Source organism: Trachurus japonicus, chromosome 23, assembly GCF_045865225.1.
Source record: "Trachurus japonicus isolate A0001 chromosome 23, Traja_1.0".
Taxonomy (NCBI): Eukaryota; Metazoa; Chordata; class Actinopteri; order Carangiformes; family Carangidae; genus Trachurus; species Trachurus japonicus.
In genome coordinates, this window is record NC_140929.1 from 6,670,018 (window position 1) to 6,697,175 (window position 27,158).

At 40.5% G+C, this 27,158-nt stretch overlaps 2 protein-coding genes across 3 annotated transcripts; both read left to right on the top strand.

Moving 5' to 3' along the window:
• The first annotated feature begins 458 nt into the window (after nucleotides 1–458).
• Nucleotides 459–16,693, top strand: pah (phenylalanine hydroxylase). Of its 2 annotated transcripts, XM_085769142.1 has the most exons (13): nucleotides 459–618; nucleotides 1,820–1,939; nucleotides 6,241–6,424; nucleotides 9,265–9,353; nucleotides 9,896–9,963; nucleotides 11,163–11,359; nucleotides 12,138–12,273; nucleotides 12,369–12,438; nucleotides 12,551–12,607; nucleotides 13,722–13,817; nucleotides 15,201–15,334; nucleotides 15,434–15,549; nucleotides 16,098–16,693. In XM_085769142.1, exons 1-13 carry the CDS (start codon nucleotides 532–534, stop codon nucleotides 16,139–16,141), a joined length of 1,398 nt encoding a protein of 465 aa, XP_085625268.1. In that variant the 5' UTR covers nucleotides 459–531; the 3' UTR covers nucleotides 16,142–16,693. The 2 variants fall into 2 exon arrangements, with proteins under 2 accessions (XP_085625268.1, XP_085625269.1); XM_085769143.1 differs by lacking the exons at nucleotides 15,201–15,334; nucleotides 15,434–15,549; nucleotides 16,098–16,693 and adding an exon at nucleotides 13,882–13,952 and having other exon boundaries at nucleotides 13,722–13,842.
• A 933-nt stretch (nucleotides 16,694–17,626) lies between these two features.
• Nucleotides 17,627–23,466, top strand: th2 (tyrosine hydroxylase 2). Its single transcript, XM_085769149.1, has 12 exons — nucleotides 17,627–17,909; nucleotides 19,081–19,255; nucleotides 19,472–19,560; nucleotides 19,658–19,725; nucleotides 19,811–19,861; nucleotides 19,962–20,107; nucleotides 20,723–20,858; nucleotides 20,950–21,019; nucleotides 21,109–21,165; nucleotides 21,825–21,920; nucleotides 22,028–22,161; nucleotides 23,074–23,466. Exons 1-12 carry the CDS (start codon nucleotides 17,658–17,660, stop codon nucleotides 23,237–23,239), a joined length of 1,440 nt encoding a protein of 479 aa, XP_085625275.1. The 5' UTR covers nucleotides 17,627–17,657; the 3' UTR covers nucleotides 23,240–23,466.
• Nucleotides 23,467–27,158: the final 3,692 nt, after the last annotated feature.

The following is a 27,158-nucleotide window of genomic DNA, read 5'->3' on the forward strand; positions in this document are numbered from 1 at the left end:
AAATGAGGTGAGAGAAGTCTGAGGAATCTGAAAATACCTATAGTTGTGGGTGTTCGTGAACGCCCCCTTAACTCGATCCAATGATTAAACGAATACTACTAATAAAAACAAGTTTCCTGATTGGTTCTGTTGTTCCTTCTTCTACCTGTTGTCTGCTCTGCCAGCCTGCATGAGCGCACAAACACACACACACACAAAAATTAATAAAGAAAAAGTTCCAGCATAAAGTCATACCCGGGGGCAACCTCAGCCCAGCGGTGCACACAACAAGAACCAGATGCGTCATTGTGATTCTGTTTCACAACGAAACATCCCGTGACAGGCAGGCTCAGGCTGCCCGGTGCGGCAGGCAGGCAGGCAGGCAGGCAGGGGGATGTGGATGTGGAGAGGAGTCACGTGGCCTGCGCGTTAAACCGGGAGAGGTTTTATAGACACGAGCAGTTCCCAGAAAGTTCAGCAGCACAGCCTCACAGAGCTCAGCAGCATCAGCAGCACACAGACAGGTTGTTGGTTTACCTGCACGGCCTCGACATGGACGCTGCCTACAAGAAAGTGAACGGTACCTACGGCCCCGAGGCGGAGAAGGCGGAGAAGGAGAAGGCAGACCAGGGCACCCGGGTAAATCTGACCTCTGACTCCTGACACCTCATTATTACATCTAATATATTCAGTTATTACACATTTGCATTTGTTTTTGTTCAGTTTTTTCATCACTTAGTGCAAATCCACCAACTGTCTTGTGTTTCCTATGTCATGTGAGCTGGGAAAAAAGTAATTAACTATAAAAACTACCTGTTTCATCTCCTTATACTAATGCAATGCAGCAGCAGAAACAGAAAGAGTCATAGCTGGAATATTCCAGGTACAACAGGAGACAAAGCCAAAAGTGCCTCAGTGAATAGAGGAGGGGGAAAACAGCTGAGGTCATAATGTGCAGTGATAATACACCTGGGTAATATGACATGGTCACTAATTACAAATAATCACTAGAAAAGACTAAGAGTGCAGGTAATTGGACAGATTGGATATAGATTACATGTTTTTGTTGTGTAGAGATGAAATAATTACCTGATTAATCAATACTATGTTAAATATTACCAATTCCTGCTTCTAAAATGTGTTTTTTTTTTTTTGCATTTGTTTGACTTATATGGTCAGAAATCAAATTGAATTTTGGCTTTTGGGAAGTTTTGATGTGCACTTTTTTTGTTATTTTCTCCTATTTCACACATAATTTCAGCAGTAAATCAATAATGAGATTAATTATTAGCAGGAGGAAGATTTTTTTTAAATCCTTCACTGTTCACTTTTGCATTGAGAAGGAACAAAGTTGGTTGGTTGGTTCAAGAAAACAGTTCAGGAATCTGTAAAAATTGTGACACCTGCAGAGATTTTTTAAAAAAGAGAAAAGCATCAGCATGTGTTTGCGTTCATTTTCTCATTTGTTAAAAAATCCTCTGGTGTTTGGAGCTTGTCGTCACGGCAGCGTTATGTCGGCTGCAGAGGGGTCGGCGCCTGGAGGTTAAAGGTGCGAGCTGCTCTATGCTTTACGATCTGCGGTGTCATGACTTTGAACAAGATTTCATGCTCCTTCTGGTACATATGGCTGCGCTTTACCACAGACACACACAATTAGAGAGCCAAACCCAAATCAAACAGCAATACAAGCGATTAGAAAATCTAAAATAACACATGTTTTTCATTTGATCTGTGCAGCAGCGGAGCTACAGGCTGCTCCCTGCACCATGAACCTGAGTGCACCTCTTGCACCCTGAGGCTTTCTCTTTTATCTGTGGCTTTAATGTGTCTTCCTCCACAGAAGAGAAGAGGCTCCATGTACCTGGAGGAGGAGACGGGCCAGAAGTCAGAGGTGATCTCCTGCATCTTCTCCCTCAACGAGGAGGTGGGAGCTTTGGCCAAGGCCCTGCGTATGTTTGAGGTAAAAACCTGACAAACGTGACCAGACTGTTTCCTAACTGTCATTACTCATCGCTCACAGTTCAAAATCCCGCTTCCTCCTGCATGCCTTTAAAATAAGCTGCAGGTGATGCATGCAGCATGCAACAAACTGCAGCAGCAGCAGTGAACCAACCAGAGAGCGCAGGAATGTTAATTTAGTGTTGGGGTGGTTTAGTCTTCACGTGGTGAAACTAACTACTCCAGGCTGTGGGTTAAAAAACACAGCTTCAGATCACTAAAACCAACTTATGTAACTTAAACAAATGTTTTTAATGATTCTGAGGAATCCACAAACAGCAGTGAAAGTAACATGGAAATAAACAAGTTGAGTGTTTGAAGGAATAGTTCCACATTTGGGGAAATTTACTTATTAAAGCAGAAGTAAGCGGAATTTTTGTGTTAATATAAGTCTTAAATAGTTCTATCTTCCGACAGCAATCACTTACATAGAGTGTTTGGTCTGAAACACGGGTCTGTCAGTCACTCTGCTCTGCTGTAAGCCGAGGAGAAAACTTTCCTTGTATCCTACAACCTTTATCCAATGAGGAGAGAGAACGGCATAAAGGGGCGGTCCTCTCTGTGTGTGCAGCCAAGGGATGCACGTGAATGTGGTGACGTAGGGACGAGGGCGGGGACTGCTAACTCCATCGGCTGACAAAAAGTTAGCCAAAACGACCGGATCGCTTACTTCTGCTTTAACATAAGATCAAAACAAGCCAGGATTCAGTTATCTTAGCTTAGCCTAGCCTAGCTTAGCTTAGCATAAAGACTGTAAACAGTAGGTCATGGCTAGTTTGGCTCAGCAAATAAAAGCACAACTACCTCAAACTTATGTTTAATCTTCATTTATAATAATCATCATTATTTTTATTGTATGAAATGTCAAATAATTTTCTTTTGTATCAAGTTGCTCAAGCTTCCTCAGGTCTTTCAGCTTCAAAAAGTTATCGATTAACATCAAATAAGCTATTTTACACAGATATTAATAGATTACAGTGCAACTGGGAAGTCATTTAAATAGTTTAGTTTAGTTTAGTTTTGCCAGTATTTGCGCTGGAGGAAACTCGGATTCATGTGTCTGACTCTGCGCGGCTGTTTTTGTGTGGTGTTCGAGGCCTTTTTTGACCTTTTGAAGAAGCAACAACTAAAACAAACTGAACTTATCTCTCTTGTTTGTGTATCAAGTCGTGTGCAAACATGTCAGCTGGCTCTTTGATCCACTGACCCACCTCCTCCAGCCAGGTGTCCCAAAGCAATCACACAGTGACTAGCGGAGGCGAACTGACTGAACCAGACACAGAGCTGCAAAAATGAGTCAATCTATTGATAAATCGCGAAGCAGAAAACAAATCAGCAACGACTGTGTTATGAATGTTCAGTAATTTCATTTTATCAATTTGAAAATCTGGATCTTGACTGTTTTTCTAGCCAGGGATCAATTTTATGACATTTTACAGACCAAATAATTAATCAAAATCATATTTTACTACATGTTAAACTAATCAGTAGAATATAAAATAGTTCAAATCAATCCACCACACATTTAACATCCAAGTTTTGTTCTTTTATAATGTCAGGAGATGGATAAAAGGAGCAACAATAAAGATTTAACCAACAGAGGTTGAGATATTCTGGCTTTGTATCGTATTGCCTACATTTCCCATAATGCAATTCAACCTATCTGCCTCCAGAAAGCTCACATCTTCTAAACCTTACACCTCCACTTCAAAACACTCTTGTTTTCCTTTTAATCATTAAGCCTCAAGTTCAAGTTGACCTAAACTTGATGACATCACTACGACAGGTTAAGCCCTTCAAAATAAGACTAACCATGGTCAAAACAGTCCGGCGAATGGAGAGGAAGGGAACCTGTTGTACTTCTTTCTAATTTTGCACGTCTGCAACCTCGAGAGGGTCAATGTATCAGTGTGTGTCGTGTGTTTTTTGTTATTGTGTCATCGTTCTGAAAGGCCCGTGTGTACGTGACAGTGCGAAGGCTCGAAGTAAACACTGATTGTTTAATCTTCAACTTCGATGTCCCACTAAGACTTCAGTTTGCTCTTCCTGCTGCAGGCAAAGCTCAAAGTTTGACTCCAGAACATCCTTCAACAAAAAAACAAAAACAATAACTGGGGAAAACAACAATAAAATAAAATAAAATTTGATTCATGATTTTAAGATTAAAGAGAAACATTCCTCTTCTCAGACATGTGAGTAATTTGGGGGTGGGGGGCGGAGACTTGAGTGGGTTGACTGTGATCAATACCAAGTATGTGCCAAATTGCTGTTCTCCAAATGCAGCTGCAAACATCAGGATCCTCTTTGAACCTATGAGCTCCCACGTTCCCGATCCTCCCCCTGCTCCACCCCTCCCCTCTTCCTCTCATTTCCAGACTTTTCATGTCAAATGATCCCCAAACCATCAGCACACCGCCTCATCAGCCCCTCCAAACCCCCCAACAACAGAAAACAGCTCATGTTGCACAAAAAAAAAGAAAAAAAAGAAAAGAAACGACATCATGTGCTCATCGTCTAATCTCCATATTTTCATTCATAAAGGGGTCACAAACTAAAACCCACCGCACTGTTTATCCGCCTGAGTCTCAAGCCCGGGCACGCAGCATGTGACACGGCAGCATGCTTTTCATGTGACGACGAGTCGGAGCCACGGGCCGACCTTGACCTGGCAACCTCGGGCCGGGGGGTTTAATAATGTCACCTGCGTTACGGCGGAGGGACGGCTCAGAGGGGTACTGAAGCCTGACCAGATGACCCCCCGACATGCTGCTGCTGGCTTTAGGATTTAAGGTGGACTAAGCTGGACCACGATGAAATATTTCACTCTTAATGCACAGAAAAAAGCACTTTTTGGTTCCAAAACTTGTGCGGTCACCTCAAAACAAACATATCTGACTTTATAGAAATATAACATTTAAATATTTTTATTTTATTTTTATTACCATGGGCTATTTATTGTCACTGCATATTCTCTATGCACTAATTTTTACTATTTTTTATGTCTGCTGTTGAATGATGATGTTTATTGTGCAGCTGAGAAACTCAATTTCCTTCGGGATATTAGGAATAAAGTATCTATCTATCTATCTATCTATCTATCTATCTATCTATCTATCTATCTATCTATCTATCTATCTATCTATCTATCTATTATTGCACAAAATATGAGAGAACATATTTCTATACCATGTTAGAGGAGATGACATCAGGGAAATCATTTATGGCTAATGAGTTTTACTTGAACACACCTCATTGGTTTTTAAAGCTCTGCATGCATAATATATTCAGTGTGGGTTTATATAATGGTTTTATTCTTCATACTTGTGGATTTAAAGTGAAAAACAACACAAATTGAGTTAAATAAGTTGAATTTCTATTGGAAAACGTCTTTGTTTTCTTGTTAAACATGTTGAGAAAGCAACAGTAAATCCTCAGACTGTGCAGAGATGAAATTACTTCACAAAACTCAAGGCATCCTGTCTTTCAAGATGCCAGCCTGGACACTGTCTTTGGTTGTGTCTGAACTGTCCCCAGGGGAAAATACAAGACCACATGGGCTTTAAAAAAAAAAAAAAGCAAAGCTGTTATATATCGAATGAGATCCAGATGGGAGAGAACAGGGGGGGCCCTGCTGCTCACGCCCTCCCTTTACTTAGCCTATGGTAGCCAGGGAACAACATACTCCCATCTCCCTCCCCAAAAGTTACATAAACAAAAACACATTTTTGATGGTAATTACGACTCGACGATCACGCTTCCTCACACGAGCCGGAGCCTCTTTGCATTTTTTTTTTTTGGGACGTTGGAATCGCGGCCAAAAAAAAAAAAAAAAAGTCTGGAAACTTTCCCAAAAGGTTCTTGTGTTCATGAAAAAAAGCAGAAAAGAGCAGAGTCGGGGTAATTTATCTGGCAATTTTGCACCAAATCAGTACAATATGTCCTGAATACCTTCACTGTGCAAGTTACCAGTCACCAGTGTGTCTGGTTCAGTGTCCGTTTGCAGAGAGAGAGACAGAGAGAGTTCAAGGCAGCTCTTACCCAAGGTCAGGGTGCAGAGCCTGGGAGATAATATCCATCAATTTAGCAACATCACAGCCCCCTCTAGTGGCCAAACAGAGGAAGCGTAGCAGCAAACATACAGTATTTACACTTGCACCAACTTTGTTTGATTTGAACCTTATGCTGGGGGGAAAATTCACCAAAAATAAAAACAAGTTCATCTTCTCAGCTCTCACCTCCGCTCCTTGTCGTTGTCTCCTGCAGGACAAGGGCATCAACCTGACGCACATCGAGTCCCGTCCGTCGCGGATGGACAAAGACCAGTACGAGTTCTTCATCAGCGTGGACTCGACCTGCTCAAAGGCCTTGGATGAGGTCATTGACGGCCTGCGCATGGAGATCAGCGGCCACGTGCATGAGCTATCACGCAACAAAGAGAAGGATACAGGTCAGACAGTGTGTGTGTGTGTGTGTAGTGAGAACAAGATAAGCATGAATCCTCAACCTCATAAAAACACTGGCTGTGTTGGGGCACATCTCTTTATGAACATGCTACTCACATCTCATCTTATCAATCCTATTGACCAATTGATCACTTCCAATCACAATTTAATTGATTGCAAATTGCTCCTCTGATCCAGAATAACTCAAATAGGAAGTAAGATTCAGTTTTATTTATGGATTGCCCCTTGAGATGAGCAGCCATCTCGTTTTCGAGGGGGTCCAATGTAAAACACAAAGCACATATAACACATACAGTCATGACAACAGACCGAAACCCAAAAAACCTATCCATACAACACAGTACGATACTGTATGGACATAAGACACCACCACTAAAAGCACTGACATGATGTTTTAAAGGGATAGTTTAACATTTTGGCAAATTGGCCTATTGCCATAATCCCTATAGTCATAGCAGTAGGTTCATTAGCTTTAATTATCGGTGCATGTTGTTTTGTGATCTGCGGGGCAGAGACGTGAGCTGCTCAGTGAACACAGTGGAGGTGAATGGTACTTTCACCTTTCCCTCCTCACACTCACGAAATACACAATCCAACAACTGCAAAACGCTATAGTGGACAAGTTGTGACCTGCACATTCACCACGCTATAAAATTATAATGTAACATTACGAAACAGAGTTGTTTTTAGGCAAATGCGTAGCCGGAACTACATTCCAGAAAAGCACAAGTAGTTCTGCTAGTTTTGCTTCATGTGTCGTAATGTTACATAATTATACATTATTATTTCATAGTGTGGTGAATGTGCAGGACACAACTAGTTCATGAGAGCGTTTTTGGAGTTGTTGGATTGTGTATTTTATAAGTTCGATGAGGGAGTGCGCCTCCATTGTATTAGCTGTGCAGCTTGCGTCTCTGCACCAAGAATTAAAGGTGATGAACCTACTGTTATGACTATAGGGATTATGGCAATGGCCAAATTGCCAAAATGTTGAACTATCCCTTTAAATTGATACAAAAGTGAGTTTTTAAAAAGACAAAACGAGCTGATAGTTCTTATGGTGTGAGGCAGGATGTTCCAGTGTGAAGCAGCTTTAAATTTGAAGGTCCCGAGAATAGTTTTCCACTTTTTATGTGGGTGAACTAATGTAAAGGAATTATCAACACGCAGCTAAATGTCTGTAGAGGAACTTCAACTACAGTAGACTCAGAGTCTGCAGCTGTGTGCTAAATGCTAACAACAGCATGCCAACATGTTTATCAGGCTAAGTTTGGAGACATTTCAGTCTGGGTCAAAATGTTGGAGCGACAGTGCCACCCCTAGAGACACACACAGCTCAAATTATCCATTTATCAACCGAGCACAGTCAGTGATGGTTGTCGGATTGTGGTTTATGAACCCCCCCCCTACCCTCCACCCCCTCCAGCCAGACTGTTAGTCATGGACAGCCAGTGTCGCCGATGAGACTGATGGCCCATCGCCCGCATCTAGACCCCTTTATTAGTTGTTTCCAGAATGACATTAGTTTAGCTACTGAGGACCAACAGGCCCGGCGTGAACAGAGGAGCCCTGTGTCCCGGGGGCCCGCACTAACACGGGGGGAGCAGAACACGCCAAGGTCACGGCGGTCTGAGACAGACAGGGCCACCATGGATCATCCTCTGACCCCCAATGGAGACACTGAGGTCTAGTGGTCAGGGTCAAGTGGACGAGGAGGGGAGGGGAGAGTCACGGCCCTGTTTTGGAGACAGCCTGTTTATGGAGGAGCCTGGTCCGGGGGGCCGATTGTCGTCCTCGGGGGGCCTCGGGGTAGACCACACTGCACAAATGTAGATTAATGATTGGGCCCCAGTGTTTTTTTTGAGGGTCATAAATCCATATGAACCAGCAGATGCCCCTCATGTGCTCATCTGTTGAGTGTCAACATGCCAAGGCTCCCAACACAAAAATCCCTGCAGTCAGAGCAGCATCAGCTCGTTGATTACAGTCAAACTGTGGCGAAAAGATATTTTTGATTGGTTTCTATGCAAAAGCAAAAACACGAATAGATCTGTAAAGAATAGAATAACCTGCTACTATCGTGATAATAACAATAATTTGTCAATTTTCAAGCTAAAATATGTAAACAAAGGCAAAAATTACGTGTTTACCTTTTTTTATATCACTGTTACGTTAATATACTTGTGTTTTTTATCACTTTTCAAATTAGATTTACATTTTCTGACATTTCATAGGTTAAACAAGGCCAAACATTACCTGTTTGTCACTGTAACATAAATATAATTGTTGTTTTTTTAAAATCACTTTTTAAATTAGATTTACATTTTCTGACATTTCATAGATTAATCAATAAATCAACCCTGAATGTTTTTTCTAAGAGAGTGCAGCTGAAGTTCAAGCATATTTTAGCTGATATTGTTGCACTGGATGTTTAATATTAGCATTTAATAGCTTTTTTTCTATTTTGTTCTTTTTAAAGAATGAGAATAAAATCAATAGTTAAACAAATCTTTAGTTGCAGCTCTTAAAATGATGTCTTTGTTCGAGCAACACTGATATAAAGCAGATAGAAGCTTCACTGGGACTAAGCAACAGTTGGTATTTTCACTGTAGTGATCACTAACTATCAAAATAACTATCATTTCCTGTTTATTTCAGCTCACACACGCAATATGGGATCAATAAATAAGCACAAACCTTCACCTCAAATTCTTTTCTCTGAACACTAAAATTGATTCGACTTGACTAAAACACTATGTTGCATAAAAAGACAGATTATAATAAATGTTTAATAACTGTTAACGATTCTCTGATTCTCCTCCAGTGCCGTGGTTTCCTAACGACATCCAGGACTTGGACCGGTTCGCCAACCAGATCCTCAGTTACGGCTCCGAGCTGGACGCCGATCACCCGGTAAAGACTGACTCATCCATCATCATCATCATCATCATCATCATCATCATCACCACTGTCTGTGCAGCCACATCCTGCCTCTGCATGTGTGTGTGTGTGTGTGTGTGTGTGTGTGTGTGTGTGTGTGTGTGTTTGTGTGTGAATACGTGTCCACTCACGCCCACATGTCTTATGAAAGACGTGGGGCTGCAGAGATGACAGGCCGCACTCTGCCGTCTATTCTAATGGAAACTATCTAGAAACACAAATTGATGTCATTGCTTTAATTGAGCCCCTATAATTATAGATAATTGCTCCCTTTTGCCACCGCCATTAAAGCGAAATGTATTCATCATAAGCTGAAAAACACTCTACAAAGGCTTCATTTGAATATGTATTTGCGTGCTCTTGTTAGAGACGGAGTGCATAATGCTGTCAAAGGCCACGGGGGTTTAAGCCTGAGCAGAGGATTTCCTCGCTTTGATTTAGCTCAGAGTGGCCGGGCTGCGATCATGAGATCTAACATGGCTTTCCTTTGTGTGTGTGTGTGTGTGTGTGTTCAGGGCTTCACAGATCCAGTCTACAGAGCCCGCAGGAAGGAGTTTGCTGACATCGCCTACAACTACAGACAGTAACTACTCTTAAAAATCTCTATTTTTATCTCTATCTGTGATTTACGTCTAATTTTCACATCTGGAAAAAAGTCTTAAAGAAATATTTCATGAATATTAATAAAGATTTCATTCACTGCTCCGCCTCAAAAACACCCAGTGAGATGACTCACATTTACATCACTGTGTAACACTGACCGATTGTGTAGTCCATAGTCATAGTCACCAAAAATCTAATATTTTCAATTTGTAGCATTGATCAAGCTCTTACTTTCAGGTCTGATACTGTATATGCAGATTATTACAGTATGAAAGAATACAGGAATTGAGGGAAGCAAATAAACTGTTAATAAAGAAGAAATTTATATCAAGAAGTTAATGGATACTGAGATATACACTGTAAAATTGTGCCTATTTTCATACAGTATGTGCAAAATTTAAAGCTGCTATATGATATTTTTTCCACCATGATTTAAATATATTTAGAATGAGTATTAACGCCTTAATTCGTAGAAGTATTAGCCCATGAAGTTTGTGACACGACCACAAGGAGTCGCCAAAGTCAGAAACGCTCAAATCCTGCACATAGGAACATTAAAGAGCCGTTTATCCACAACGTTAATCTTCTCAGAGGATATTTTTAGTGTAACAGGTGGACTATTACATTTTTTATCCCATAATATAACAAATGATTGCCAACAAACACTGTTATTTATACTACAGTGAAAATACTACAGTGAAAATACCAACTTTATATAGATACTGTCCCTGCGCAGTTTTTGTGTACTCATCCTTTATCCCTTACTACTGTTTATATAGTGCTACAGTTAATAACGGTAACACTTTATAATAAGTACACACTATTAAGCATTAATTAATACTGAATTCTTCATTTATAACGCATGAATACTTATTAGTAAGTAGTTTATAAACACAGTTAAACATGTTTTACTCATCATTGATAAGCACTAACTGTATTTATAAACTACTGTACATACTGTACTAATGAGTATTCATGCGTTATAAACGAAGAAGTCAGTATTCATTAATGCTTCACTAATGCTTAATAGTGTGTACTTATAAAGTGTTACCGTCAATAACTAATTATTGATCCAATGCTTGCCCTCTCAGCGGTTTTTATAATAACAGATGTGATTCAATACAAAAACAGCAGAGATACTATACAGTATATAATAGTAACCCTCTGTCTTTGTGCCAGTGGCCAGGTGATCCCCCGGGTAGTGTACACAGAGGAGGAGAAGGCCACGTGGGGAACGGTGTTCAAGGAGCTCAAGACTCTGTACCCGACTCACGCCTGCCGCGAACACAACCGCGTCTTCCCCCTGCTGGAGAAATACTGCGGCTACAGGCAGGACAACATCCCACAGCTGGAGGACGTGTCCCGCTTCCTGCAGTGTGAGTCAAGCCTTTTCAGGAGTCCTAAACACGTTATATCTTCACTGACTGTGGAGGGTTTTATTCCTTTTTTGTGTATTAAATAGGTTAATATACTGTATGTGTGTTCTGCTGTTTTCCTGTTCATTTAACCATCCTTTTTCTCTGAGCTTCATTGCACGTACTGTATTGTTTTGTCTATATTATTGTTTTAACATCATTTCTATTCATGTGCTGTTCAATTCTGAGTAATATTTACACTATCAAGTTGTAATTTTTGAGAAAATATTATGCAACTCTTTGCACTTCATTCGTTTGACTCGAATACAAGTGCATGTTTTATGTCTAGGTGACTCATGCATGAAATAAAACGTTTAATTTAATTCTATGTGACTGTTTTATTAGGTTTATTAATATAAAATAGAATAATTCTCACTTTATTGTCTGAGGCTCTCACACCGTCAAAATTTAAAATTTAAATATTTTCTTTTCATGATTCCTCAGGTAGAAAGTTATAAAATTTTCCAGTTTATTTCCTTTTGTTTTTTTTTTACCAGAGTCATTCACCTTCAGTGTTACACACGATAGGAAACATTTATTTATTCATTTTGGAAACCTCTCAGTGTTTACGTGGGAGTCTTCAACCTATTCAAACGCCGCACTTCCTCCCTCCCTCTCTTCTGTCTCTCTCTCTCTCTTCCTAACCACTGTTATTCAACACTCACCATCTTCTCCTCCTCCTTCACCTGTCTGCCCCTCCTCCTCCCTCCTCCTCTTCCTCCTCCTCCTCCTCCTGCAGCGTGCACAGGTTTCCGGCTTCGCCCGGTCGCCGGCCTGCTGTCGTCCCGGGACTTCCTGGCCGGACTCGCCTTCCGTGTCTTCCATTCCACGCAGTACATCCGTCACGGCTCCAAGCCCACGTACACACCTGAGCCGTGAGTGTCTGAGCTCCGTCTGTGAGAGGAACAGAAATACAACACTGATATAAATGTCTATAAATGTCAGGGAGTAACGTTTGTTTCTCACACAGGGACATCTGCCACGAGCTCCTGGGACACGTCCCTCTGTTCGCTGACCCCGGTTTCGCCCAGTTCTCACAGGTAATACAGTGACCTCACACAGCAGAGGCAATTAAATAACTCATTTATTTATTATAATATATATGTAAAACAGGACATTTTGTGATCATTTATTTTCTATTTGCCTGTGTAGGAAATTGGACTTGCCTCCCTTGGTGCCCCTGATGAGTACATTGAGAAACTTGCTACTGTGAGTAACATGCACAAGAGAAATATTATTATCACATGACTAATTTCTAATTTTGGGAGATTGCTTTAATCTAAAATGCTTTAATTTACATTTTCTTCTCCTAAATTGAACGGAAGTAGGTGTTTTTTAATCCAGTTTCAACTACTACTAGAGACAAGAACTGGAGCTTTCATCTCAATGATGCCCAGAGAAAGTGACTGATGAGCTCAAAAACTTCTTTTGAAATGAGTTTTGATTAAATTTAAATATCTCTATGATTTACTGTGGGGATTTTTAATTGTACAGCATCAGTGAATGGTCCTAAAGGGTCATTAGCTTTGACTGAGCTTTCATACTGTATCAGCATAAAAAGGACCTCTTTCACGGAGCCTGCCATTGTTTTTACAGTGTCCAAGAATGGACAAACTCTTTAGAGAGGGGATTTCTTTTGCATTATTATTTGCATTATTTTAAAACTACCTGCAGGCCACCGTAGTTTCTCTCATATTATGCTTAGAAAGGGAAGGGTGCAATCTACAATCTGACCACTAGATGCCACTAAATCTCACACACTGGTCCTTTAAATTCCAGATCATGTAAACAGTGACCAGTGCAGCTCCTCATCACAACATTGATGAATGCTTAAGATACAATGCTAAGCTACTGTAACAGCAGGAAGAGCCAAGGAGAGTTAAAGGGATAGTTCAACATTTTGGCCCATTGGCCCTTTGCCATAAACCCTATAGTCATAGCAGTAGGTTTGTTACCTTTAATCGTCGGTGCAAGCTATTTTTAGAACGGCGGAGCAGAGCCGCGAGCTGCTCAGAGCTACTCTATGGAGGCTCATGGGATTTCTTGTTTTCCCTCATCAAACTCATCAAATACACAATCCAACAACTCCAAAACGCTCTGGTGGACAAGTTGTGACCTGCACATTCACCACGCTATGAGATAATAACAGAACGTTACGAGACGGAGTTGTTTTTGAGGCAAATACAGAGACTGCTTGCTGAAAAACTGCCCCCGACAGAAACGTGCATCAGCGGTTTTGCATGAATTTACCTCTAAAAACAACTTGAACTTGACCTTGTAATGAATCACATCTTTTACGGCTGTGCTGTGTGTGTGTTCTCAGGTGTACTGGTTCACCGTGGAGTTCGGTCTGTGCAAGCAGGGCTCAGAGATCAAAGCTTACGGAGCTGGTTTGCTTTCATCATTTGGAGAGCTGCAGGTAAGAGGGAGAGAGGGAGGGAGGGGTGAGGGAGGGAGGGGGTAACTCTAGTGTTTGAGACAAGAAAACAAACTGTGCATCAGTGTCAGACGGATTCTAGGGCAGCCCACCTCCTGCTGAACCCCCCACCGCCCAGTCTGTGGTTACAACACAAGGCAGTGGGTTAGTGGTTCACTCAGATCCGGGTTTAATGTGTCACTGGGGGAGTCGGCTCAGCGGCCCAGTGGGGTGTGTGGGTAAAGTGGTTCACTGGGTGAATCTGGGGGGAGGGGGTCGAGGGGAGCAGCTCACTATCCAGGTCACAGGTTACATCAGCCTCCGTCAGCAGAGGATGTGCACTCTGCCGAGCCACATCATCAACAGACAGAGCGGCCGAGCCCTGAATCATGCTGCACTTCCTGCGTAGTGACGGCCGTGACGGGAATAGACACACACACAGACACACACACACACACAAACATAAACACACAATGAGACACTGAAATCCCTAAATATTCTTTATCTTTCACATCTTTAAGAAGTTTTGTATTCTCATTAACATTTTCAGGGCAAATGTTTTGTACATTAACCCTCAAGCTCAACCCTTAACCTTAGTAGCCCTCAAAACCAAGTGTTACGTATGTATGTTTTTGAAATTGTTGTGGACTATCTGTCAGTTATTATTTCAGTTATTAGTTTTTTTTGTAGCCTATAAATTAGTTGAGTTAGTTATGAGTTGATATTCAGACAAATAATCTGTATAAATACCACAACCAGGGACATATTCAGCCGAAAGTCACCGCATACCACGGCTTATTATCAGTTATTATCAGTGCAAACATTTTCACGTAGGCCGTATTTTGATAAAACAACTTAACAACTACATTACCACCGAGAAAAATGACCATTTTGTAACTAAACGATAGCAACACGGCCTGTCCGCACCGGCCGGCTATTTGACATAAGATCGTAAAATAAAAAATAAATGTTATGCAACAATGAGGTAAATAATCCATAAAATGGGCCTAAACTAAGATAATACAGTAGTTTTCGTAATACTTATATCTCTATTAACAAAGAAAATACTGCATTCTGGGTAGCCCTTGCTCCCAAGGGTGGTGTCGGAGAATCTCAATGTTAAGGGTGCATTTTTGAGATTGAGGGTTAATTGGAATTGACCCTGTATTTGTACCCTGGCTGTATTTATACCTGAGGGCCTACTATATCTGGGGGCAGTGTCCTTCTTATCTTATTTTTATGTGTTATGTACCCACTGTCTTATTATTTAACTATGTTTGTTTCACAGTCCTACGTCTTTAAATGTGAATCTCTCGCAAATTGCTTTCCAATGTAGATTTTTCTGCAGATGGCAAATAAATGACTACATGCACTGATTTCTTCCAGTACTCCTTGACGGACAAACCCAAACTCATGGCCTTTGACCCAGACAAGACCAGCCTGCAGAAATACCCCATCACAGAGTTCCAGCCTGTTTACTTTGTTGCCGAGAGCTTTGAAGATGCCAAAGAGAAAGTCAGGTAAGAAATGTTTTTGGTTTTTCTTACTCTCTCTCTACTCACTTAGCTTGTGGTTCCGGTTGTGTAGCTACTCATCTTGTTTTACGTTTGTGTGCACAGGAAATTTGCTGGCACCATCCCCCGGCCTTTCACGGTGCGCTACAACCCCTACACCCAGAGTATTGAAGTGCTGGACAACACTCAGCAGCTCAGGAACCTGGCCGACAGCATCGGGAGTACGTAGCAGCAGCATCACACTCACTCACAGCAGCACTGTTCTTCAGCAGCAGATGATATTTAGATCTCTCCTGTCTGTTGTCTGCTGCTCTAATTACAAAGCCAAGCAAACACAGATCTTATAGTGACTAAACAACGGCATAAATGAGCATCTTGCTCAATTGCTGTAGGGCTTTTCTTTTGTAATTTAGCTTAATTGCCCTGTTTCCCCTATTGGGCCTAATATTACATTATAATAATTTAGTGAAAGAGGCAGGCTTTATTTCATATGAGGCACTGTGAACCACTAAAAAAAAAGTCTGGTTTATTCTAAATAAGTAAGAAAACGCCAAGATTATGTAAATTTTGATAATCTTAATGTAATTTTGCATCTTGTGACCCTTAGAGCTCTTAAAACCACTAATTTAAACGGTCTACACTTGTGTTTTACAATGTTTTAGTAAAGATTATCACCATAATGACAAAAAAATTATAATTTTTTATCAGAACAATGTTTGTTTTATAATACTAAATGTGGCATTAAATTGTGTTTTTCTTTTCATTCCAGGTGAAATGGGGAAACTGTGTGAAGCCCTGCGGAAACTGGCGTAACTGCACATTTTAATCTGGAGCATCTTTTTTCTTTTTCTTTTTTTTTTCTTGTTCATTTATTAGACTGCTGGCCTTTTATGGTTATGCTTAGCATGCTTGCTAAAATTAGCTTTTCTTTGTATTAAAGCAAATATGCAAATCAAGTAATGGCTTATTACTGTTATCCATTTAGTAAGATACCTTTCTCTGTGTATTTTAGTGAAGTGAATGAAGTGTAGCCTGTTACTTATGGACGATGATAAAGGAACATGTCGACATTATTGCAGTATAAATGTATACATGCTTTTTCAAAATAAGACGGTTTAGACAATCAACGCCTCAGTGCCTTAAATGACTTTAACCAGATATGTATACATATAATTTTTGCTTCTAATACAATGGAAAACAGCTGCAGTAGTCCAAACATTTCTTTTTTCTATGCATTTTACACTTAAAGGTATATTGAGAGATTTTTTTTGTCACTTAAAAGCTTTCACTTCGCTGGGCTAACTTAAATGTTTTGTATATGCATGAAATGTTTTAATGAAATAAATAAATATTTCTCCTCTTGCACGTCCTGATCCTGTCTTCACTGTTATTGATCACTTTAATATTCACAGTTTAGAGCTATTTTACTCGAGTATTTATATTTTATACTTTTAATCCAACATGTAGGATGCAATATTAAACATTAACCTTTCAGTACATTTGCTTCAACTACTATACTATATCAAATTGCAGCCTGCATGTTGCACTTATAATATTGATCCAAAACTTACACTTAAGGAAATTGTTTCTATTTAACAATTTTTTTTTTTTTATTATCCAGTTGTCTGTTCTTGTAATGATTGCTTGCCTGTGTAGGTAGTCTTAGTGCAGTTTTAATGGTTGATGTAACATTTGATCAACAGTTAAAATAAGCCTTTTAGCTGCTAATCAATGTGTTCTGAATTAAATGACCTGAATACTCACTGCACCACTGCGTAATAGTGATTAATAATCAGCCAGTCAATTCGTTTTTTATTTCCTTTTATAGCCTGAATAAAATGAGATAACAGTCAGCCATGAAACACTGGTATGACTGTCTCCTTTACATGTGTATGTGTGTGTTTGTCTCTTTTTAAATGGACCTGGAGTCTAATAATAAAGTCTATCTATCTATATAACTTTTACGTCACCTGTAATGACCTGTTTTAGTTGAATGCACCTGTCATTCACAAGATTTCAGCCCTAATGCTTTTTTCCCCCTTTTTTGTGCCACCACCACCACTGTTATTATTATGGTCTATTTTTCCCCCTGTTTTTGTCCCATAAATAGATGTTAGTATGATCATGACGCACAACAGGCCCCCTCCCTTAAAAAAAAAAAGAAGAAGCCAAACGCACGTGCTGTTGTGTGCAGCTTGCGCAACTCATCTCCATAAGCCCCCTCAGATGACAGGGTATTTAAACCTGTCTGCGGCTCCCGGTGAAGCCACATGAACCTTCTCCGGTGACAAACAGCAACAGTAGCAGCAGCAGCAGGAACAGCAGCAGCATGAAGACGGACGGTGTGGTGCAGCAGACCCCGTTCAGCGGGAGGAAACAGAGTCTGATAGAGGATGCTCGGCGCCGGGAGCGCAGCAGCGGCTCGGCGGGCTCCCCGGGGCCCTCCAGGCTACACGGGTCCGACGGCTTCGTGTTCGAGGAGAAGGAGAATGAGAAGGACGGCAGGGTCACGCTCAACGTGCTGTTCGGCCTCAGCAACGAGAAACACGCCGGATTCTTCAAAACCGGCAAAATATTCGAGGTGAGAATCCAAAACAACACTGGAAATACTCAGATGATCCTCTGCAATAGTAGGCTACAACTAATGTGGGCCTCCAGGGAATAGACAGGCCCCACATTTCTAACTTAACTCAAGTAAAATGAAGTAAAGTACCTGGAGTACACTGTAAAAATATATACTCCACTACAAGTAGTTCTACACTGTGCAAATACACCTGTCCTGCATTACACCTGCATGTTTAGTAAAAGTAGCCTTTATAGTATATTAAATATGCTATTTAAATGTGAAATTGCTCATTTCTAATTTTATTTAATGGCACTTCAAGAATACTCTATTAAAAGTAAAAGAAATTATAGTATACTGTAAATAAATAAATAAATAAACTGCTGTTTACTACTGTGCTCTGTAAAAGTAGCTCTTCTTTTACACTATGGAAATACACATTTCTTACAGTATTTCACTCAAGTAAAAGTAACTAAATTACACTGTAGTAACACTACAATGACTTGAATTAACAATACTGCACTCTGAAATATTCCTGTTTTACATTCATACTGTTATTCAAGTTAAAGTAAATGCAATACACTGTACAGAAATACCCTATTACAAGTGAATTGAACTATATTACTATATAATTTTACTCTAGTAAAAGTAACTCCTACACTATGAAAATGCTTTATTACATGTAAACAAACTGCACTACACTGTAAAAACACTGAATTAAAAGTAAATAAAACCCAACTATAAAATCTGTTAAAGATATCCTGTATTTCAGATTTCAAACAAATAAAAGTCCATTCATATTAATCAAAAGTATTATATATTTTATCAATGTATCGTAATTGCTCATGCTGTGATTTTTAATATGCATTTTTTAGGTTGTGGTCCCTAAATGCATCACCTGCTTTTTGATTTGAGTTTTAGTCCATCTCCTTAACAGTTGTATTGCAAATGAGGTTTTAAAAGTCTATTGTGTGCACTTTAGGCTTTTAAATATGACCAAGTGAGACAAGATACTGATTTGTCAAGATGGTAAAAAAAAAAAACACAGCTTAAATAGAGGCAAAGTGAATAGCTATTGTATCTCCTCTGAGGTGTTACATGGTCAAGAAATGAATACATAATAGAGAAATAGTCTCTTTTTCCCTCCTTCATGTCTGTATATTTTTTTAACATCCTTTTCTTTTCATAGACGTTTGAAGCGAAACTTCTCCACATCGAAAGTCGACCAGGGAGGAAGTCGAAGAACAGCACGACAGACCTGGAGTTTTTCATGAAGTGTGAAGTTCACAGCTCCGACCTCGACGTGTTCATCAACTCCCTGAAGAGAGTTGCTGACGACGTTCGCTCCATACCAGAGGAAAAAGGCAAGTGCACCTTCTTTTTTTTTTTTTTTTTTAATTATTGTTATTATTTTGTCTTTTCACAATTATCAACAGTTCCTCTCTAGGTACATCATGTTTACTATTACTGGCCTCATTTATCCCATGAATGCTCCTTTTGAATGTTTCCATATGATAATAAGATGCAGCTAGGCCAATTACAAAAACGGCTAATTAATTTTTTTTTTCTCCCTCCCACAGTTCCCTGGTTTCCTCGCCAGATAAAAGACCTGGACAGATGCAACATGCTAATAACCAAATTTGATCCAGACATGGACCAGGACCATCCAGTGAGTGTTGACGGATCTGTTGCAAAATGTCACAGTTTTACTTATTGTATGTTGCAGCTTGTTTAGGTTTTTTTTTATTTTATTATGTTTCCTGCAGGGATTCAGTGATCCAGAATACAGAAAAAGACGGGCTTACATCTCTGAGCTTGCCTTCAGATACAAACAGTGAGTAAGATCTCCAGAGAAGCCTTCAATTTCCTCAGTATCACTTCAAATACTCTGTCAAAAACACATATTGCCTTTGCTGCAGGGGGGACCCACTGCCCATTGTGGAGTACACGGCAGAGGAAATATCCACATGGTGAGAAATCAACCGCACATTTAACAGATTTCGTCCGTGGGGGGAACGGGTTCAGAGTGCAACGATGTGATAATGTGGTGCGACTGTGTTTAAATTGAAGGAGGGAGGTTTACCAGCAGCTGCGGAGCATTTACCCGAGTCTGGCCTGTCGTCAGTTCCTGGACGGTCTGCAGCAGCTGGAGAAGGAGTGTGGCTACGGAGAGGACCGCATCCCTCAGCTCAGAGAGGTGTCCGCCTGCCTGAAAGGTGACAAAGACAAGAAAAATGAGAATAAAAAGAAGTTGCAGTCTGTAGATTGAGTGAAAGCCAAATGTGTGGATGGCTCTGCTTGTCTATAAGATCTAAAAAGGATAGAAAAGGTTAAATTATGAGAGATTTTTTTTGTCTTTTAAACATATTTATATCGCTCTTAATATAAAGAGAAAACGTAGAAAATAAAATATAGTGTCTAATTTGCCAGTTATTGTCTCCATTTGTCAAAGTCAAATTATAACTTCCCTCATACTAAAGTCAGGCCTTAATACGTCTTGTTTTGTCTAAACAATTGTCCAAAACCCCAAATTATTCAATTTACTGTCATAAATGTCAAAGAAAAAGCAACAAATCTTCACATTAAGAAGCAGGAACAAGCAAATTGATTATTTGACTGTTAAAATTGCCAGTTTGTTTTCTGTCTAATACCTCAATGGCAGGTCTAATTTAAGTGAAATTAGAGTGTTAGATATAATTGTATCCAAAGGATCTGTAGACAGATGTTGAATGAAACACTGGTTCACACTTGTATCTCATGTATCCATCCTCTGGCTCTACACTTCCTGTTTGACACTTCCTGTTCTCTCCTCCTCTCTGGTTGCTTCACAGAGAAAACTGGTTTCCAGCTGCGTCCAGTCGCCGGCCTCCTGTCAGCCAGAGACTTCCTGGCCAGTTTGGCCTTCAGGGTGTTTCAGTGCACGCAGTACATCCGACACTCCTCTGCCCCCATGCACTCGCCCGAGCCGTAAGTTTCAGCTCAGTTTATCTGCCACATAACTTTTCTTTCATTGTCGTACGGATCTATTTCACCGATTCTTTTCGATCTGCTCCCACAGAGACTGTTGTCATGAGCTCCTGGGTCACATCCCCATGCTGACGGATAAAGAGTTTGCACAGTTCTCACAGGTAGCGGTGCTGCACTGTATGTCCACTGATCTCTTTAGGTTGTATTGTTGTTATATGTATTTAATACTAATTCATGTGAATATTTACAGGAGATTGGACTGGCTTCGCTTGGGGCTTCAGATGACGACATCGAGAAACTATCAACGGTAGGTCTTATTTAAAAAAAAAAAAAACATTTATAGCCATAAATTAGTCGATTTAAAAGTAAATTAAGATGAATTTACATTTTACAGGCCTGGATGTGTCTCACTTTTATGGTTATTCAGTGCCATCTAGTGGTTAAAGACAGTAACAACATATCATGTTGAACCTCTGAAGTTCAGGTTTATTTTTTGTGAATTTTTGCCAGTTTTTCTCACTGTTCAGATAATTTTTAAACTGCACTTACCACACATGAACCGTGTCCTAAATACAACACAAACTAATGTATATTCTGATTCATGATGTCAAGTATAAACCTACCAAACAAGATAAAAATGCACAAATGATAATCACTCAATTTCATTATAGAACATCTTAAGGGTATAAAAAATATAATTTATGTCTATTCCTCACAGTCTGATGATGCCTGTAAATCCAAAGATTTAAAGTTTTATTTGTTATTGTTAAACAAAACGCACCTCAGCACTTTCATCTGGTTTTCGCAGCTTGTCTCAACATGACATATAAATAAAGTTATGCTGCTATAAATAAAATATGCGCAGTGCGTTCACCAGTGAATACAAAAACCATAACCCTGTCCAGACAGACATGAAATAATCGTATCTGCTTTTATTTTTATTTTATTATTGTGTTCTGTCTTTAGTTGTACTGGTTCACTGTGGAATTTGGCCTGTGCAAGCAGAACGGAGCAGTGAAAGCTTACGGCGCTGGACTCCTGTCGTCTTATGGAGAGCTCGTTGTGAGTGCCATCTCTCTGTTCACACACAGATAGTTTTACTGCAGCGTGTTCTTCTTATTTTATTTGCTTGGCGCACCAACAGTCTTTGACCTCCTGTTTTCTTCCAGTACGCTCTGTCCAATGAGCCAGAGTACAAGCCGTTCAACCCAGAGGAGACAGCGGTGCAGCCGTACCAGGACCAAACCTACCAGCCTGTGTACTTTGTGTCCGAGAGCTTTGAGGATGCAAAGATTAAAATGAGGTATATTTACTAATTCATTTCATGTCAAACACTGTCAGGAAAACCAACATCTAAACCATGTTCATACAGCTGGTAACAGAATAAAAACATTAAAGCTGCAACATACATTAAAGCTTTGCATTAAACTAGTTAATGAAAGCTTTACCGCAGATTAAATCACTTTTCCCTGATGCTAAACATTAACTTACAGTTTAGTTTTCTAATCTTAGAGAGAAGTTGGTGTTAATATCCATTCTTAAACTTTAAAAAAAGTATTAGTCCCATGACAAATGTGCTATGACAGAACATATTATACAGTAGGTATTTCAAGCCTATGATGCCTCTGACTCTTTTACTCATGTTAACAGCTGTATCCATCATTTCATCCAGACCAAAATATCCCAACAATCACTGGACAGTTGAGATTAAAATGTATTTTTCTCCAATCCTCTTGAAGTTTCGACAGTCCTGAAAAACTCAGCTGTACTTTTGGGTTGAGTCACTGAAGTAGTCGATGTTTGTAAGGTGATCTATGACACTTAGCCAAGAGCTGCTAACATTGCTATAGACCCTTAGCCTTGGTATTTAATTGTAGTTCTTTACTGTTTTACTTTTTATTGTATCGGTATCTTCAGTTTTTAAAATGTATACAGCTGCTATGGAAACATAATGTCGGACTCACTGAAGGAAAACCTAAATAAATTGGTCAAAAAACTTAAATTAAAGGTGTAACAGGTCACTGAGTGGTTTGATGAGTATAAAAATCATATAAATCATTATGTTAATGACTTAAAGTCACAATTTGAACACCTTAAATCACCATAAATATCTATGCAAAAGAGCATCAATGCTTCTCTGAAACCCTGACCCTTATATCTTGATCTCTTTGCACCTTCTAAATACTAATCTCTATGTCTTCATGCACTCCCACAGGAGGTACTCTGCAACCATCAAGCGTCCCTTTGCGGTTCGTTACGACCCCTTTACCTGCAGCATGGAGATTCTGGACCAGCCAAGCAAGATCCAAAACGCTCTGAGCCAGATGAGAGAAGACCTGAAGACCTTGCAGGGAGCCCTGGAGAAGCTCAGCTTGTCCTAAAGACAGAGGACAGACTCTCTGCAGAGAGAGAAGACAAAGAGAGACATGCAAACGAAAATGATGGACATTGAGGCCTGTGTAAATACTGTATATTTATGAGATCATCTACTAGGAACAACAATCACAATGTAGTCGAGTTTGTGAGGTTCCACAGGGCCGTTCATCTGTGTGTATAATGTATCATGTAATGTGAAGATTATGTAAAAAGGAATAAATGTTTATTTTCAGCAGTAAGCGTCTTCAAAAGTAAATGTTTTTATATTCCAGATGGAGAAAAGGTAGAAAAAGAAAAAAAAAGGTTGTGTTGTCCAGTGTTTTGCTGCAGTAGGAACAGGAGGGGGAGTGAACCACTACAATGACGGGTTTGTAGGCCATTTTCTAGCTTTTAATTCCAAACCAACTATTTCCATTTGGAAAATTCTTGGAACCCATTTATCTTCATGTGTTATTAAGCAAAGGGAAGGAGCTAATTATGAATGATTTAAGTATCATGTTCCCTGTGCTGGTCAAGGCCAGAGCCAGCACTGAGGCCCAGCACATCAGTAGGGCCAGGTCACCGGAACCTCACAGCCGACCACAGTACGGTCCGCAGGGCCGCGCTGCTGACAGATGCTCTTCTCTCTTCATTTCTCTTCCTCCGTTGCGACTGGAGACTTTGGCTTTCGGGCTTTTTTGACAGACGTCCAGCGTTTTGATCTCCACGCAGGCGACAATGCATATCAGAGCCGCACATGTCAAAGCTTTCCCTTGAAAAGACAAATCATCTCCATCTGCAGGACTCATAAAGCATCAACACCACCATCAGCACGGTGGCTGGCAAACCCTCCCATCGGCCACCTTGTTTTGGGAAGCTTTCCCTTCCCATAATTCCACTCTACAGTAAATCAAGCCCTGCTCCAGCCTCCCTGGGAAAGCCTGTGTTTGCGGAGTAGAAAAAATTGTGTGTGAAGAGAGAGAGAGAGAGGGATAAAGCAAGTGGAGGGAAAGAGTGATCTACTGCTTGACAAGTGAGTCGGGACACACACACACACACACAGAGACACACACACACTCCAACCAAAAGTCAAACACTTTATAATTCCTTGTATCTCGTTCTACGTCCAGCGCTCTCAAATCCACAAATCCCCATGAAACCACCGCCAGGATCCGAATCTGCTGAGCGCTAAACAAAAGCAGGTTGCCACGGCAACAGGACGACCAGCGAGGGATCCAGCTAGATTCTTGTGCCTTGCGTACTCGCCGCAAATCCCAAACGCTGTATCATCCTGACTCCAACCATAAGTGTTTCCTTTATTGATGTCAGGGCCATCCCATCCCTACGCTGGCTTGGTTGCCTCCTCCCCGAGCTGGAGGCAGGGTCATGGGGTTCACTTTGCCCTCAGGCCCAAGAGCTCAAGGAGGAGAAAGACACTCTGTGAGGTGTGAGAAAATCTGAAGATTTAAAGCCTGATAGAAATCTAATAGCTTTTTCAGCAGCTAACAAATCATTTCGTAATTTCACCCTTTTCGGTGAAACAGGTGAGAGGAGGCAGACCAAGGTCATGTCTGTGAAAGAGCACGAAAAAAAAAAAGGAAATGTAGAGAAATGATTGTGCTGCACTTTTGTTCATGTTCATGTTAAACAGATGCAATAACAAGGAGGCCGTGAAGGCAAAGCACACAAAGCAAGATTGGAAAAAGGCCAAGATGTTTTCGCAGATCTGCAACATCTCCAAGCAACACAGCCTAAAGCAATGGTCCATCCTGTTGCTTGGTTCTGAAAGCTGGCAGCAGACCAGGGCGATATGAAAAGGGAGAAAGCCACGTGGCCCCGAACAAAAATCACAACCCCGAGAATTTACACAGAAAAGGACAAAAAAGCAAGAGCATCATCATCGCTGAAGTAAGGCAGAGTCATCCGATGGTTGGGCAACGTGCTTGGACTGGACGCAGATCTCATCCCAAGAGTTGTGCTGAGATGGACTCCTCCAGGCAAAATAAAACCTGGAAGACCAAAATGACCTGGCACAGAACTGGTGCTGACAAGGTAGCCAAGATGAACTTAACTGGTGGTGAGGCTGAAAATGTTTGCCAAGGATAGAGAATGATGGAGGGAGCTTATTGCAGCTTTATCTCCCACTGGGGACAAAGGAGTAAGCAAGTAAGAGGTGTTGGTATGTGCGTTTTTTCACTTTGGACAAAACCAAGCAAGCTGTTTTCCACTTTTTTTTTTTTTAACGGTACGTTAAGCTAAACACATGTTGACTGCAGCTCTGCACATGATATCGATATAAATCTTCTCATTTATCAGCCTTGGAAGGAAAGCAGAATTGTATATGTTCCAAAAAATGGAGAACTACTCCTTTAACGAGAACACTTTTCGGTGTATCCTTCCTCTTCTAGAAAGATAGTTTTTTAAGCTAGGTTCTGAGTTTTCCGACTTCCCAGCAGTTCTTTAAAAAGCATTAAAGTAAGTACAAGATGTTCATCATGGTGAAATGTTGTTTTACAAACCTATTTTTGTCTTGAAGATTGTGAAAGTTTATTCTCCTCCAGCATCAACTCAACTTCCATTATAAGGGTTAGCAAGTTGTAAATATACAATATAAGCACGGTTTTCTAATTTCTTTTTATGTGCATGTTCATCAAGTGAGATAAATATTAAGTCTTAGAACTGATGGTTGAGGTTTTCTAGCTGGGTTTTTGTTTTGTTTGGACAGAACCAGACTGTATTGCTTAGTCTTGACTTGGACTGGTGGTCATCATCCCTCAACATAAAGTTGCTTCGTAGCTCATCAGAAAGACCAGTCCAGTAGACTCTTCACTAACAAATCCTTATTGCTTTCTTCTGAGTTCTTCTTGCTTCTTGCTGTAGCTATAACTTCACAAACAGGATAAACACCTGGCAAAACAGAAGGCGTTCCTTAATTGTTACCAACCGACCTGTACATTTCTTGGGTAGTTCATCCTTCAACTTCCTCAAAGTGTTTGACGACTGCGTCTACTGTTTAGATGATCAACAATCTCCACCTGAAAGTAGAAATGGTGCACTTTTTGGCCAAGTTGCTGAGGGCAAAGCGCACAAAGCAAGAATAAGAAAGGTCAGGATGTTTTTCTTAATCTGCAACATCTCCAAGCAACACAGCCTAAACCAATGGTCCATCCTGTTGCTTGGTTCTAATCAGTGTTCTCTCCCTTTGGTTTGTGGACTGGTGTTCACCATCCTCCAACATGAACTTGCTTGGTAGTTCATCAGGAAATCCAGTCCAGTGTTAGTGTCACTAACAAATCCTCAAGGGTTTCTTCTTGCTGCTGACCCATCAAGGTGTAACAACACAAACAGGTGTCACACTGAAGGCAGGATAAACACCTGGCGAACCAGAGGTCGTTCCTTAATCCTGAGCAACTGATCCGTCCATTTCTAGGTACTTTATCCTCCAACTTCCTCAAAATGTTTGACGACTGCGTCTACTGTTTAGATGATCAACAGACTCCACCCGAAAGTAGTAATGGTGCACTTTTTGGCCAAGTGGCTTCCACTCATCAAGATCAACATAATCACTTCATTCTGGGAAAGCATAGCAAACAAACCAGCCGTGAGATTAAATCAAACACCGGCCTCAAAGAGCTCTAATCTCTTTCTTTGTTTCCCCTCATATCATGCTCCTCATTATTTTTATTTGCTCTCTTTTTGTTGAGCCAGGGCTTAAAGCTGGCACGGCCGCAGAAGAATTATCTGAGGAGGAGATTAGGAGAAAGTTGGTGAGGATTTTAAGGCGGTCTGATCTCTCTTTCATCCATTTCACAGTTTGTTATTAGTCCACACACACCACTGCCGCAAGAGATCAAACTGTTTGTGAAGCACAATAGCTTCATTCAGGTTACATCAAAGGTAACATCGAGGCCCAGGGCAGTGACATCTGAGGACGTGCTTCCAGGA